Here is a 14639-nt window from a genome sequence, read left to right on the forward strand (position 1 = left end):
AGAAAAGCTGGAAGAAAGCGAAGGGAAGAGGGGACTTGAGAAAGGAATAAGCAGAAGCAGAAGCAGAAGAAGAAGAAAAAGTCGTGGTCGATAAACCACGGTCCTCAGCCAGGACAGGGCGACGTGAGCATGACTTTCTTTTTCGGAAGTTCCGCGCGCAAACTGAACAAACACCGCGTCGGACAATAGGCGGCAGGTCACCTGACTTCCATTCCAATGGACTCGATGTGATGGCTCAACAGCCCCTTTCGACTCCTCACAATTCATCAATCAACAGTCAATCATCTTTGACAAAGAAAATTTGAGAAGTCCTACCCTCGTATGCAGGTCTGATTGTCTTTAGTTTCATGTTCCTGGCCTAAATATGAAGGCTATTATCCAACAATAATAGCAGTGTGGGCCTCTGAATCGACAATGACACTTCAGTCCTTGAACATGCGAAAGACCAAATAGTTGAATAATATTAAGATGCAAGACAGTGTACTCATGCAATGGCTGAGACATAATTTCCCTCCTCGACGAACAGGGGTAATAGTGCAGCTCTATTCATCATTAAGCCTGCATTGTCTGCTTCTCTGCTCTGAATCGAACTCGGTTGCTTAATAGGCATATGTTGATGCCTATGAATAGTGTTACTGGTTTGGTTTTGAACCAGCTTACCGAGCAGTCATTTGTCAGTCATTATCAAAATCGGCATCCTATTGACAGCACTTTGGGGGGAACGGCTCGATGTGCTGCATTCTGATTTGTGTTGGGAGACTCGCAGCTTGACATAGTCCTTCTCCCTGCACAACAACAGGTGGCTCGGGTACATGAGCTCCAAAAGAAATTCACATAGAATCTAGGGAAATGTGTTCCACGTATATCGCTGTCAAGCTTTGAACTCTTCACAGCTAAACGACAAAATCTTGTTCCTTCCCGCTAGTTCACGACTTGAGTCTGAAGAAAGTTGCATAGTTCCTTCAATCAGTCGAGGTTCTAACTCTGAACATCCAGGTATCGATCGTTTACTTAGACTCATCGCAATTTTTGATACTACGACTCTCTTCTCTCAGAACGAATATTGTCATGAATCGGCTACTGGCCATTCTGAACGTTATGGGTAACGACATCCCGAAATGAGAGAAAAACACCGAACAGCAAATTCCCCACGCAACCAGGACCCTGAAAGCCAGGAGTAATAGAGGAAACGCGAAAGACTAGACTCAATTGCCTACTGAGCAATTGTCTTAAAGCTGCTTGCCCCAGAGTACTGAAGGCGACACAAGGGACTGAGAGCTTGAACAAATGAGCAGCGTCAGCCTACTCTGCCGCAGCGAGCTCAAGTTTCTTCGAGTGCTTCAGCTTCAGATCTTCCGAAATGAGGTGGCTGTCGCCAGTCACGCCTTTGATGACTTTGTCATCGTCAACGATCTCTCGGTCCATGTGCTCCAAGAATTCGATCTGTTCACGAATGAACTGCTTCAGGTATCCTGTGTTGAAGCGGCGGTTTGCACGCTTGCGGTCCCGCATGTACTTGTTGACTCCCCTGAGACGATCTTCGAGAATCTCAAAGCGGTACTCTGCAAACTGATGATACAACTCGCCAAGGTCAGAAATCGGTCTGATAGTAGTCAGAACGGTGTGGTCGGGAATCGCCGGAGACCGTGGGCGAAAGGAGGTCACCATTGTGATCCGCTCGGTTATTCCCAGGGCTCGGAGGGCTCGATGTTCGATGTACCGTCCCTGGAGGATTGCTGCCGAACCCTGACGACCTGGTTAAGCCTGTATTGTACCCCCCGTGAAAGACTGGACTTACCATCTGGGGGCCACGGATCTTGGTCGTTTGGCCATTGCCTTTTCTCAGCTCTGTCTCTCCCCCAATCATGTCCTTGCAGTCGGAGAGCATCACCACGCAGACAAAGGGATAGCCGTCAGTGTGCCAATCCACGATCGGATCCTCGTCTTCCCAAGAACCGTCAGAAACACTCTTGTCAGCCTCTTGACTTTTTTCCGCCACTGCTGTGAGATATCTGGCTTTATCCTCCTCGCTCTGGACGGAAATGTTGATGTGTCCTATCTCGTAGTCCATAACGGGAACCAAATCGACTCCGGCAATCTCAGAGACAATAGCGAGAGTCTGAGGGTGTTTCCAGGCGTCGTACACAAACGGGGCGCACCTGCTAAGGTCAGAGCACGATTCAAAGTGAGCGAAGACATCGCAAAACTCACTCTGCAGCATAGCCTCTGAGCTGGCCTTTGGCAAGGTCGCTGGAGCAGTGATACTTGGCAAAGACATCCTCCCCAAGGGCTTCCTTTCTCATGATTTGAATGGCCTCGGCAGAGAACATTGGGAAGGGTTCAGAGACGCCAACAGGAGAAATACCACGGCGCTCTGGATACCCGAGCTCTGCCATGGTGTAGACCTTGGAAGGAGGAGTAAAATCGAGATGTTTAGCTGGGTCGAATTCGACAAACTCCGCTTCGGCCTGCCTTTGTGGCTGAGAGGAATGACTCTCTATTCCTATATGTCCGGCATCGTTGGTGTGAAAATCAATCGCTAGATCTGGAGATGGAGCAGACGAAAGGGCTCCGGAAGTCGCCATGGTTCTGGTTCTGGATTATCGTCAGTCCACTGAAATCTCATCCATCATCCTTGAACCTGCAACTACAGGCGATGGGCTATCGAGGGGAACTCACGTCTTCGACAGCGATTCCAACCTGAAGAATCAGGTGATGATGGATTAGAAAGACTAGTACGTGGTCCTGCGAGGCTAGTCAACACAGATTGATGCTGTCGAGAGAAGAAGAAAGAAAATAAGAGAGTTTAACGCATACTTATCCCTTTAGGCACTTAGGGTGTGTGAATTCGAAGTATCTATGATAAGTGATTTTAGTGTCGCAACATCATGTAATCTCATACTACTTATTAGTGAATGCTTTAACTATAAAGTAGTGAATCTCATGAATAAACAGTCTATTTACATATGCCTTACGCGCAAGTCTTTATTATTATAATATACTTCATAAATGAGATCTCTAGAAGCAAAACTTACTATGTTACTATTAACTATGGGCAGGGTCCTACTCATTACTAGCTACTAACAGGCCTGCATATCTTATGTGATAACAATGGGCTCTGCAGACCTTCTCTGAGCTTTTTTTTACCATTCAGTCAATTACAAAATCTAATTCAGTCAGTGCGAGTCCCTTAAGTAGGCGCTTCGTTTTTGTCACTGTTCTGCGCATGCAAATAAGCTCCATCAAAGTATCTCCATATGCCAAGACTGCGGGACCCGGGCCGGATTTTCCTCGGCACCAGTCCATGTATCATTCGCATGGAGTCTGGATCATTACTGGAAGGAGATTGCAATTATCTAGGTAGACTCACAGGTACAAGACCACGATCATCTTGTTGTTTGGCTCAGCTTTTGCGCAAAAAGACCGTTCTCTGACTCGAAGACACTTCATTCATAGGAGAGATGTCATCGCAGTCATCCCAAGCCGACCAACAACAGTCATCACAGGCTTCACAGGCTTCACAGGCTTCACAGCCAGGCCAACCCAATGCTTGGGAGAAAGCGGAGCGCAAATTTGCCAAGTAAGCTCATTCCACCTGTTCTTCAAGATCCTCTGTGCCATCTTTCGTATTATATCATGTTCCGGATGATTCTGGTGACCTTGTTGTCCGGTAATTCTCAGAGAGCATGTAATGTATCCAAGTGCTTCCGACTTTCACCAGACTCTGCTTCAACCATGCTCTTGTTAAGATACTGACCTTGATTCAGTAAACATGCGAGTGAATATTATGACCCATGCCAGGATTTCGCAGATCGAAGTCTCAAGTGCATGAAGCGGAACGCCTTTGACAGAGAGATGTGTGGAGACTACTTCCAGTATGTTTGTTTCATGCTTTCCTGCGACTCTATGCTGGTATTCCACTTCCTAGACTTACAAGAGCTAACTTATTCTCTAAAAGAGCTTATCGTGACTGCAAAAAACAATGGGTATGTCGAACCAGTCAATGTCAATTATGCAAAGTCAAAACAGCCCAGATGGGGAGCAAGGACGGCGCTCAGGGGACTGATGTGGTCATCTTGCTAACACTGTTCCAGTTGACCCAGAAGAAGCTCACCTAGTCACCTGCTCTGTTATTAGGGGAGAGCTACTTTCCGCAACGCTGTCGATGATGATACCTCTGCAGCACCGCTTAGGCACTGGGATGCAGTATAGCGATAATCCCTCTCCGACACCCAAACATCATGAATCTTGGGATCCTCTTGTTTCTCCAGGGCAGATATTACTGGCTCTGAAGAAACAGGTACTACCTGCTGATCGAATTCGTTTTCTCCAACTCAACTCAGGCGATATAGGTCCGATTGGCTCACTGAGGAGTAGGTGCGCTCTCGGTGCTTGGTTCATACAACTGCGTACCTACTTTGGCGCGGCAGGTCTACAAGAGTCAACTCTTCTGAATTAGGGGGTGTTTTCCTGAAGTTTACGCCGTGGAGTTCGAGCGAACTTTTTGTCTGAACTTGTATATTATGGTGTATTGTACTACCGTGGAATTTGTCTTTGTTATTTGTAAAATGCCTGTGCTACAATTACCTGAGAGCTTGTAAATGACTTCTTGAGTATATACTTGTATTCTCAGTATTGCCATCCCCTAAGAGCTGGTGCTCCTGTCAGATTTATATAGATAGTCTTGTGATGCTGTGAATGAAGACCTATGAAAGGCACCTTTCATGGATTTTATACAGATCGCAATATAGCCACTCACTGAGTAAAGCAAAAAAGTCAATAGTACAAGAGATTATATTCATGATCTATAGCAGTAGCAATGAGACATGTGAAAGAATAATAATAGCTTCGACAGACCTCATCCATCACCGCCTCGGGAGAATCTCTCCCCGCCAAACAGAAGAATACTGCAATGATACGAATTTCTGATACAAGTACTCCCCTCATCTTCCGCCATCTTCAATTTGATTCCCCGCACAACTGTGCTGTGCTCGGCCGGGCAGCAAACGACCTTATCTGGTCATTGCCTTGACCTCGATCCCTGTCTACTAGATCTTATCTCATATTGCTACCGCCGGGCTTTCTGATTCATAATGTCGGCCACCAACGACGCCGTGTTTTATCGGCGGAACAAGCAAATCCAGGACGCCATTGATGGGCAGAACTTGAAGCAAGCTTTACAGCTAATCGAGAAACGCATGAAAAAGGGAGAGGACTCAAGATTTCTCAAGGTAAATTATCCACTGCCGCTCTTGGGTTTCAGTGGTGTGACCAGTGTTCCGTTTCACTATTTCGGCTGTTTCCGAGCCATGTGACAGAACACTTTCTTGCAATATTATTCATGAGTGGCTGCTAACTTCTGTTCGTATCAAACAGGCGTGGAAAGCAGAGATCTTATACCGCCATGCGGACGACGCCCATCGCCAGCGCGGCCTTGCCGAAACGCTCGAGTTGTGCAAGCTAGAGCCACCAACGACAGATCTAGACACACTCGAAATCTTGCAGGAGACGCTACAGAAGATAGGCGGCAAGGAGGATACCATGAGAAGCTTGTGGGAAAAAGCTGCCAAAGCAAAGCCGCAGGACGTAGAAGTTCAGTTGAGGTGGTTTTCATATGCATTCGAGGGAGATGACTGGAAATCAGCGCAAAAGGTCAGTGCTGCACTTTGATGGAACCACCCGCATCCCTACGGCTGAGTTTCTTTCGGGTCTAACTGCTCTTCGCAGGCTGCTATGAGCCTTCAGAGCAACTTCCCCAAGACGCGGAAATACTATTTTTGGGCCATTTTCCTCAGTTACCTTGTTGCTGTGGACAAGAACAGTTCGGAGGCCGAACGGAAGCTCTTTGGGACACTGGCTTATCGTATGGCCTCCAAAGCTGCAGATAGCGTCCCTGCTGATCCAGTACGTTCAAACTTGCCCTTTTCTCTCCGTGTTCGGGCGGCTCCCACGCTATATATCCTCGCGGCTTGATGATGATTCTTATACGCATCACAACAGAAAGAGTTGCTGAGCACTCCCAGAGCCATCCAAAACGCCGAGGAGCTTTTACTACTCATCAAGATCTGCGAATCTCAAGGGCGTCACACCGAGGTTGTGAAGCTCCTTGATAGCCAGAATTTGGGCCTGAACTCACGAATTGTTCAAAACGATTGGTCTTTCATTGGAGAAAAGCTCTCTGGCTTGGAGAAGGCTGAGATGTGGGCTGAAGGTCTCTCCTACGCGAAGGATATTCTGGCAATTCCGACTAATGAATCAGAGGAGAAGACTCTCCAAGAGAGCGACGACTGGGCTGTCTGGAGCTTACTCGTTCATTCGGTTCAGAATATTAAGAACACTGAGTAAGTCAGCTTTTGGAGGAGAGACCTCTGATAGGCTAATGAAGGTTATAGAACTACTGCCGAGATCGGGAAGTTCATTGATGAGTTCATCCAGGCTGTTCCCAGATCACGCAACGCACAGTTGGCACGCCTTGACTTGATCCACTGGAGCCTCAAGTCCGGCAGCCTAAAGAGCGATGATCTGATCACCGCCTGCCAGGAATACTTTAATCGAAATAAAACCAAACTCTATTGCTTCGGAGACCTTCGGAAATACCTGTCTGATTTGGATAAGGGATCACTAACGGAGTTCGTTCAATACGTGTCTCAGTCCCAAGGAAGTGAAGGCGATGTATGTCCAATAATGACCGCGATCTATGTCCTTGGTTACTGACTCTCTAGATGAAGGAAAATGATCCGTTCAAGGACGTCTCGGCGATCAATGCTTTGAAACTCGAGTACTGCTCCCTGCTTTCGGCTGACGAGGCCAATGCCACACAGCAAAAAGTTGAAGATTTTGTTTCGCGTTGCCTCCAGATCTTCCGCGGTGCAAAGCGTCCTGAGCGTAGCGCAGCCGGCTCGACCATCGAGAGTCAGCCAAGTGATGACCTTTGCTTGCTCGCCGCTATGAGTCTCATTCGATTCAGTGGAGGCTGGATCAATGATAAGCCGGACCAGATCCCGGACACCAGTTTGATTCGCGCAGCGGGTATTCTTGAGCGTCTCTTGATTGACTCTCCTCATAATTACAACGCGCTGTTGCTGCTCGTTCGGATATACCTTCGCTTAGGCGCAGGATCTCTGGCTCTCAGGACGTTCAGCAAACTAGCTGTCAAGCAGCTGCAGTACGAAACAGTGGCGCACAATCTCTTTACACGTCTAGCAACTATCCACCCCCATTCAGCACCGCCAGTTGAAGGTGCAGAATACAAGGATTTCCACCCGCAATCTGCATTTGTACAAGCTCTCAATTTCTACCGGACTGCGGATGTCACGACAGTTAGGAACAGGACGAATGGGTTGGAATACGGCAGTTATGTGAACGTCGAAGGAACCATTGACCTTCAGAGGCGGCTCAAGCACAGTATCTGCCGTAGAATGTGGGCATTAGATGTGAAGCGGATACAGCGGTTAGCTGGAGGCGACAACATGGGCCGGTACAGTGATTTGGGTGAGTCTTTCTCATTTTCCAACGGAATATATCAAGCTAAATGCTCACTTGAACATCTACTTCAGCAAGAGAGACATCTCCCATGGTAGACCAACGTGTTTTTGATGCATTTATGAACTGTGAAGCAGCGGGCCAGCCTACCTTTGAGGAGCGAGTGCGCTTGGGACCTCTGCCTAAAGTGAGTCTGCCTTCTTGTCTCTGGATAGAACGTGACTGATGTCGTTTAGAAACATTGGGTGAAATCGGCTCAATTGACAGATCAACTGTTCGACCTCTTGAAGAACCTCGCTGCTCAGAAGCCGGTGTCTTCAGACTTTGATGTGCCTAGCCTGGATGATCTTCTGAGCTCAGTTGCCGAGTCTGAGATGACAGCTCCTGAAATAGAGAGCGTCAAGCTACATCTGAATCTCCTCAAAGTGACGAAGACCCTCAGTGGATCAAGATCGGTCAGTTCGGAAGAAGTTGACACCTGCCTATCGCAGGTGGAGCAGTGGCTCGAGTTCACGTCGAAGGACTTTGCCTTAGATAGCGCGAAACTCTCCCCTGTTATGTCGAGGACTGCAGTGTTTTTGAAACCGGAAACTCCCTCGGCCCCATCATGGAAATACTTACATGACGTTTTCCTCGTGCTAGAGTCGCTCAAGGCATTGTCCTTTATATATACCATCGCATCGAAGAAGGGTTCCAAGACAGCAAAGCTTCCCAAGGACCGTGTTGAAAAATTGGCAGGCCTGATTGGGGAAGCGTATGAGAGCGTGAGAGCAAATATTCGTGCTCTCAAGTCGCGAATCTCCGACTCAGGAATGCTTGGCTCCCTGGTCGACCTCGTTCTGGCTGGTGGTCAGCAACTTCGGAGTGAGCTCGAGAAGACGCTTGACATGCCAGCACTGGAACTGCTCTGTGGTGAGCTAATGGAAAGCTGGGAGGAAGGCCTGGATGGAGCGCTCTCTGTGAAGCTGTGATGAATGGGTGAGAGTGATCTATAAACGAGAACTCGAACTGAATTTGAATATATGTATATACCGATTCTAGACAGATGAAAATACCTGGCTTCAGAGAATTCAATAGGCTAACCCTGCCATGGATGATGAAGTATAAACAAGTGTAGTAGCCTTCAACTGTGAGTAGTGATACATTACCTCTTCACTTCCATGTCTCTTTATGACTGCTGGCGTGTGCATTTGACAATCAAACCGTGACCGCCGTGCTACAGACATAGATTCCTACTGTCCTACACTCAATACCCGGTCATCGAGCAGCAACATCAGTTGTGCTAGTATGCACGGGACTTTATAATTACACGCTGAGCGTGATAATCCAGACAAATCGAAGAGACTGCATTCTCGAATCTCATCAACATGTTCATCTGCACCAGGAGGCTAATCCCTTACAATCTTACATCCTCATGCCCCAGAAGTGCGACTCGCGAGTCATCTCTCCTCCACCAGTTCCGAATGCACTCAGAATACTGGCCAGTAACACGAGGACCACCTCTATTGCCGCAATGAGGGTTGCACAGCCGACTCGGCTCCTTGATTGAACCCTTGTCCTTCCATCAAATACGAGTCTTGAACTAGGATAAGTGGATTATTCTCCAGTCTCCACGCGCAGATCAAGGCTTGTATATCGATCCTTTCTATTTCTGTGCCACGGGGTTTCTGATTCGGTTGTACCAGGCATTCTTCGTCATGTGTGAAGGCGAAGCCGTAGGCTCATGGACCATAAGCGTCTATGCAGGTAATCTCACCGCATGGGTGATTTTGATCGTCTTTTGGCAGCCATGGGCGCATGCTGGATGCTACATCAGCAGCTGCTGGTGTTCAGTGTCGTTGCAACGGATGATTTGCTGCTGCGTGTTAGGGGAATTACAAGGCTCCTGGTGCTTGTTCTCTTTTGCATCTTGATTTGCGGGAAATGCCCCTGATAGACGTTACATCTACCCTGTAGAACCGCTGATGCCCTTGGTGTTGATCTCGTCATATAGTTCATCGGCACCGTTCTTGACGCTGGGATTGCTCCTACAAAGAAACCTATCTAACAAGGCATAATGACTGTTCCTGAGGGCATGCAAGCCTCTGCAAGCGAGGTTCATACATATGACTACCGAGACTCAGTGCGCTACTGGAATATCGTCACTCAAACGACATGCCTGGTTATAAGTACAGTTCTTGTCTGGATGCGGATTTATTCGAAATTACTCATCACCAAAGCACCGGGATGGGAGGACTGTATGTGAAATCCCAGTTTGAGAATCATTATCCGCAATTAGGTCGTCGAGCGCTGAGACACTTGTCCCATAGTGTGCTGCGTTCTAGCCTGGGTATGGCTCTCTGTTATGACTTTGATAATGAGTTGCTCATAAACATCCTAGCTGGGACTGGTAGCATACGTGGTGATCGCGTTCGAGGCTGACAGATACGGCAATGGAATCCATATATGGGAAGTGGATGAATCTGATCTGCGGAAATATAGCAAGGTAAGCGAGCGCCCTGAATCGCGGGATAGTGTCTTCACTGATGAGCTTCAGTTGGCAAATACGTCGCAGATTGTCTATGGGCCTCTGATCTTCATCACCAAGCTATCAATTCTTCTGCTTTACTCACGTGTATTTGCTCCCTCCTTCAGAAGCAAGACCTTCTTTTGCATCCAAGCTCTTATCTGGCTCAACTTGGGTTTCTACTTTGCAGACACGATCGTGAAGATATTCGAATGCTCGCCTAGAGCGAAGATCTGGGATAAGGACCTCAAAGGGCATTGTCTCAATATCAATATCCCCATCATTGTGACTTCCTCAATCAATGTGGCGTCAGACTTTCTGATACTAGTTCTGCCTATTGTGAGTGTGTGGCGCTTGCAGATGAGAAACTCCAAGAAATGGGCCACATCCGCGATCTTCGCTGCCGGCATCTTGTGAGATTCATCCTTTGCTATTTGATGATTACGAGCGTCTTCTCGAGCTGATCAAGATAACATAGCGCTTGCATGTGTAGTATCATGCGCCTTGTGGCCAGTGTACGGAACAGAAACGTCAAGGACAAGACCTACGACTGGTTCCCCGAGTTCTTATGGACGTAAGGCCATTTCCTCGGACGTGGGTGATTATGTCTTTGATTTATGATCGAATTGCTGACAGTGTTGTCTTTGTTTTCCAATGAAGGTCCGCCGAAGTCACGTCCGGAATCATAGCCAGTTGTATGCCGGCTTTACCAACCTTCTTCAGGCACTTCTTCAAGCGAGCACGTACCCTGATCTTGAGTGCAAGCACCAGCCATTCGTCCCACTCGGCGAAGAAAGCGATAGAAATAATCAATTGGCCCGTCAGCCGGACTCGTCAAAGGAAACAATCGAGCGGGAGCCTTAGCATGACCGAGCTCTGCCAGAGCACCAACTGGGAGCTGGATGATATTGAGCAACAGCCCGAGGGACACACACGACGTATCTTCTCAGGCACCAGTGGCACAACTGCTGGGGCCCAGATGGGTAGACTTGACCTTCCAGAAGTAGCGTCGGACAGTTATCCACCTAAAAGTCGAGGTGCTGGACATGGATCAAATTATGGTTCGGGGATCCTAAAGACAGTTGAGGTAGATGTTGCGTCTCAGCGAGGATAATTCACCGTACATGTTCCCGCAATAGCCTTTCACTTTAAAGATTATCGGTGCTTCAAGATTCGATAGAACTCGAATACATCATGCGTATCTTACGCTGAATATGAGACTCAAGGGCAGATGAAGAAGCATACCTTCCCGAAAGGGTAAAGCAGAAGCTCTTACCCTGGTACAGCAATGCCCCATGCGGCAAGGGCGATCTACTGATGTAGGTCTGCCACCCTAGCCCTAAGCCCTAACCGCTCGCCTACGCACCAACGCGGGCGGCCAACCAAAACTTTGCAAACTCCATCGCGATTCTATCCGCACCGACGACCGTCGACTCGACAACTTTCCTTCCAGCAACCACCGTCGTCGCCAAACCCCAGTCACAACCGTCGAGATGGCGCAGGAACGTTCCGGAATCGTGGTCGGTCTGAACAAGGGCCACGTATGTTAAATCCCTCTCCCGTTTCCCTAAGAAAAAGAATGTTTCCGGTCGGTATTTGTCGAGTCGATCTCGAGAGATTTGTATTGAGGATACGGAACATACTATGGAGGGGACATATTGTCGGATTGTCAAAAGGCAGAGTTCCTTCTTGAAAAAAGAGAAATGGAACGACAAAGGACGCACCAACTGGACTTCTTGGGCCCGACTTTACAAAAATCGATCGGAAGCATTCGACTTTGGTTATGGAATTGAGGAACAATTTCAGTGAAGCTGACTTGGGTTCCCATGATAGAAAACCACCCCTCTCAACACCCCCAAGACCCGGATCAGCCGCACCAAGGGCCAGTCTTCCCGCCGCACTGCCTTCGTCCGTGACATCGCCCGTGAGGTTGTCGGTCTTGCCCCTTATGAGCGTCGTATCATCGAACTCCTGAGAAACACTCAGGACAAGAGAGCTCGTAAGCTCGCCAAGAAGAGGGTACGTCACGAGTTCTGGATATTGGTCTTCACGGGTGTTCCTTTCTCTGCTCGCTTCATTGGGAAATTGCATGATTGCGGTGTCTGCGCTTCGGAGTACAATTTGATGAAGCATACGGCAACAATCGGTTGAACATCACCCCCGCCACGAATCCGTCCCTTCAATTACGGAGATTGCCGACCGCCGACTCGTGGAGCGAGCTGGGAGAACACCTGATGTGAACTTTTGCAATCATTTATGAACAATGCTAACGAATCCTCTGTTATAGCTCGGTACCTTCTCCCGTGGCAAGAGAAAGGTTGAGGACATGCAGAGAGTCATCGCCGAGTCCAGACGTGTGGCTGGTCACTAAATTCGTTTTTCCTTCCTCTGAAAATGTGTTTATTATCGCCAGAGAACGAGATAACGAAATTTAAGTGAAATCGTTTCGGTTGCTGAGTTGGCGCATGGAACCAGGAATTGTTGTCCGTAACATTCAATTCTTCGAAAAGGTCCAATGGAAGGGACTGAATCATGATGCAATAAGCATGGACTAAATACCAAAATGGATCTCTTGAATCTAATGCAACTGGGAGTTTTCGGGCTGGCCTTATGGGCTCGGTGACTTTGAATTTAACACTACTTCTGCCCTATCGAAACACTTGCTCAAGAGAATCGATCCACTTATCACCTGGGTTCAGTTCTTTGCCAAGACTCCACGCTGATTTGCTTCCTCGGTGTTATCGCTCGCAGCGAATGCATTGCGAAGATTCTGTAATGTCCTTATTTTCTACCGTCATCATCTATGCTATAGACGCCCATGGCATCAAGTCGACGGCGACTCACAAAACCGGCGAGAGTCGAGTATACTTGGAGCATGTCCGTAGATAAATCGTAACCATTGGTCATTCTAAACGTACACAATGTGATCACACGCTAATAACGAAATGCTATCTCTGATTCTCATTTCTTTCCGGGCAGTTTCAACCACTTGGGTATCCCGCCAGGTTTTCGTCCAGATTTTTCTCCATCGCGGTCGCCGAGTCCGCTTACCTTCGGCGGTACAGTATCCTGTGAAGTATCCATCAACTCCGACGGCTGCTCGACCTTGATCTCCTGAGCTTGGTTCCGGAGCTCAGGCTTCAGGAGATTTGCTCTGCTTGATCGAGCGGCGGGAGATGCACTTGCGTCCCAAGAGAAGGTGACGAGGACTCGGCCGATCATGCCAAGATCCTTGATCAGGAACGTCTGGTCTGTATCTGGAATGATACTCTGAATCCTCTTCGCGCCTAGACCAGGGGGACCAGCAGGGAAGGACGTGAGTATGAATTTCTCGCTGGCAAATTGCTCTGACAGACAACTTCTTACGAAGCCGTAGAGCGTTGCGCCGGTATCTTGTTGCCCGAACTTTGAGACAACTTGGCTCTGGTCCGGAAGACGGACTTTGACATCGACTTCTCTAATCGCTGCACGCTTCTCTTCCTCCTCTGCTGCTTTGGCGGCGATTTCTGCATCCGTGGGAAGACGGACGGGCCGGGAGGCGGCGTTGAGACGGCGCTGGTGAGCTTGTGCTTGGTCCACAGATGGAATGTAGTCGTCTTCATTATACGTCATTTGGGCGGCCTGAGGGGTGGTGTTGGATGGTGCTGAGAAGACTGTGATTGGTCGCGATGAGGGCTGGATCACAGCAGATGGCTCGGTAGAGGCGATGGAGCGATGAGAAACAGGTCGCGGTACTTGTGCTGATGGCGCAGGTGCTGCAGCTGCACCCAGGGGTTCAGCATTTTCAGCACTCGGCACTTGTTGTAGAGGTTGGCTTGAATCGGTGACAGGCTTAGGTTGTGCTGGCGCAGCGGGCGCCTCTTGTGATTTCGGGGCAGCATCCTCAAACGCTTTAAAGTAATCTTGAATCTTAACCATAGCCACCTCCAGAGGTTCCTCTGTCCGCCGGAAACTTAATCTGACCAGGACATTCCCACTATTGAATCCAAGCTGCGCTAGTGACTTCTGAAGATCATCGAATGTCGACAGTTCTCGCCCCATGACCTGAACGACTGGCGTCTCGTAAAATAAGCGTCCGGATCCCTCGTTGCCGGCACTGGCGACTGGGACGCCTCTCGCAGTGAAGTTTCGAGTCGGTCCGCCACCTGCAACACCCGCCTCAAACTTGCGCAGCACTAGCCATAAAGTTGTCGTGCTGGGGAACTTGTCTAGAAGCCGTCCGTTGGGGACGCCTCGAGCTTCTGCCTCGGGCAGTTGTAAAGCGACCGTGACAATGGAAGGCGATCGGGAGAGCTGTACTAATTCAAGTTTCGCACCGGAAGCGAGGCCGGAGAGGCGGAAGACCAAAGAAAGATCGAGCTGTTTGCTCTTGTACCTTCCCAAGTGTTAGAGTCCGTTTCATTGCTTCATCGAGAGCTCAGTTCACTTACTTGAGGCCGTACTGGCTCGCATCTAAGCCGAGCTTAGCGCATGCTTCTTGCAGGATATCCGTCAGATGTTTCCCGGGTGTTGTTTTGATTGTGGCTCTTCGAGCAGTCGAGTCTAGAACGACGACATGTGAGCTCATGGTTTGAAGGCGATTGCTTGCTTGTATGATATTATTATTGCGGGGCAACTATGAAGGAAGATGGCAGCTGGGGACTTGAGGATG

At 48.7% G+C, this 14639-nt stretch overlaps 4 protein-coding genes across 4 annotated transcripts; 2 read left to right on the top strand and 2 right to left on the bottom strand.

Annotated features, from left to right (window-relative positions):
- Positions 1-1302: 1302 nt before the first annotated feature.
- Positions 1303-2585, bottom strand: CDV56_107140 (uncharacterized protein; the record flags this gene model as incomplete). The annotated part of the gene is made up of 3 exons (XM_026760759.1): positions 1303-1746; positions 1799-2159; positions 2212-2585. The coding sequence occupies 3 exons, from the start codon at positions 2583-2585 to the stop codon at positions 1303-1305; spliced, it is 1179 nt and encodes a 392-aa protein (XP_026615554.1).
- A 2508-nt stretch (positions 2586-5093) lies between these two features.
- CDV56_107323 (MDM20/NAA25 family protein) lies at positions 5094-8453 on the top strand (the record flags this gene model as incomplete). Its single annotated transcript, XM_026760942.1, has 8 exons — positions 5094-5231; positions 5377-5652; positions 5728-5904; positions 6001-6341; positions 6393-6672; positions 6723-7491; positions 7557-7669; positions 7719-8453. The coding sequence occupies 8 exons, from the start codon at positions 5094-5096 to the stop codon at positions 8451-8453; spliced, it is 2829 nt and encodes a 942-aa protein (XP_026615555.1).
- A 1085-nt stretch (positions 8454-9538) lies between these two features.
- On the top strand, positions 9539-12359 carry CDV56_107526 (uncharacterized protein; the record flags this gene model as incomplete). The annotated part of the gene is made up of 8 exons (XM_026761145.1): positions 9539-9719; positions 9792-9811; positions 9863-10401; positions 10482-10562; positions 10712-10971; positions 11333-11529; positions 11822-12007; positions 12276-12359. The coding sequence occupies 8 exons, from the start codon at positions 9539-9541 to the stop codon at positions 12357-12359; spliced, it is 1548 nt and encodes a 515-aa protein (XP_026615556.1).
- Positions 12360-12949: 590 nt separating this feature from the next.
- Positions 12950-14555, bottom strand: CDV56_107668 (putative UBX domain protein; the record flags this gene model as incomplete). Its single annotated transcript, XM_026761287.1, has 2 exons — positions 12950-14363; positions 14419-14555. 2 exons carry the CDS (start codon positions 14553-14555, stop codon positions 12950-12952), a joined length of 1551 nt encoding a protein of 516 aa, XP_026615557.1.
- Between the last annotated feature and the right edge of the window lie 84 nt (positions 14556-14639).

The sequence above is a fragment of the Aspergillus thermomutatus genome (assembly GCF_002237265.1).
Source record: "Aspergillus thermomutatus strain HMR AF 39 chromosome Unknown NODE_63, whole genome shotgun sequence".
Classification (NCBI taxonomy): domain Eukaryota; kingdom Fungi; phylum Ascomycota; class Eurotiomycetes; order Eurotiales; family Aspergillaceae; genus Aspergillus; species Aspergillus thermomutatus.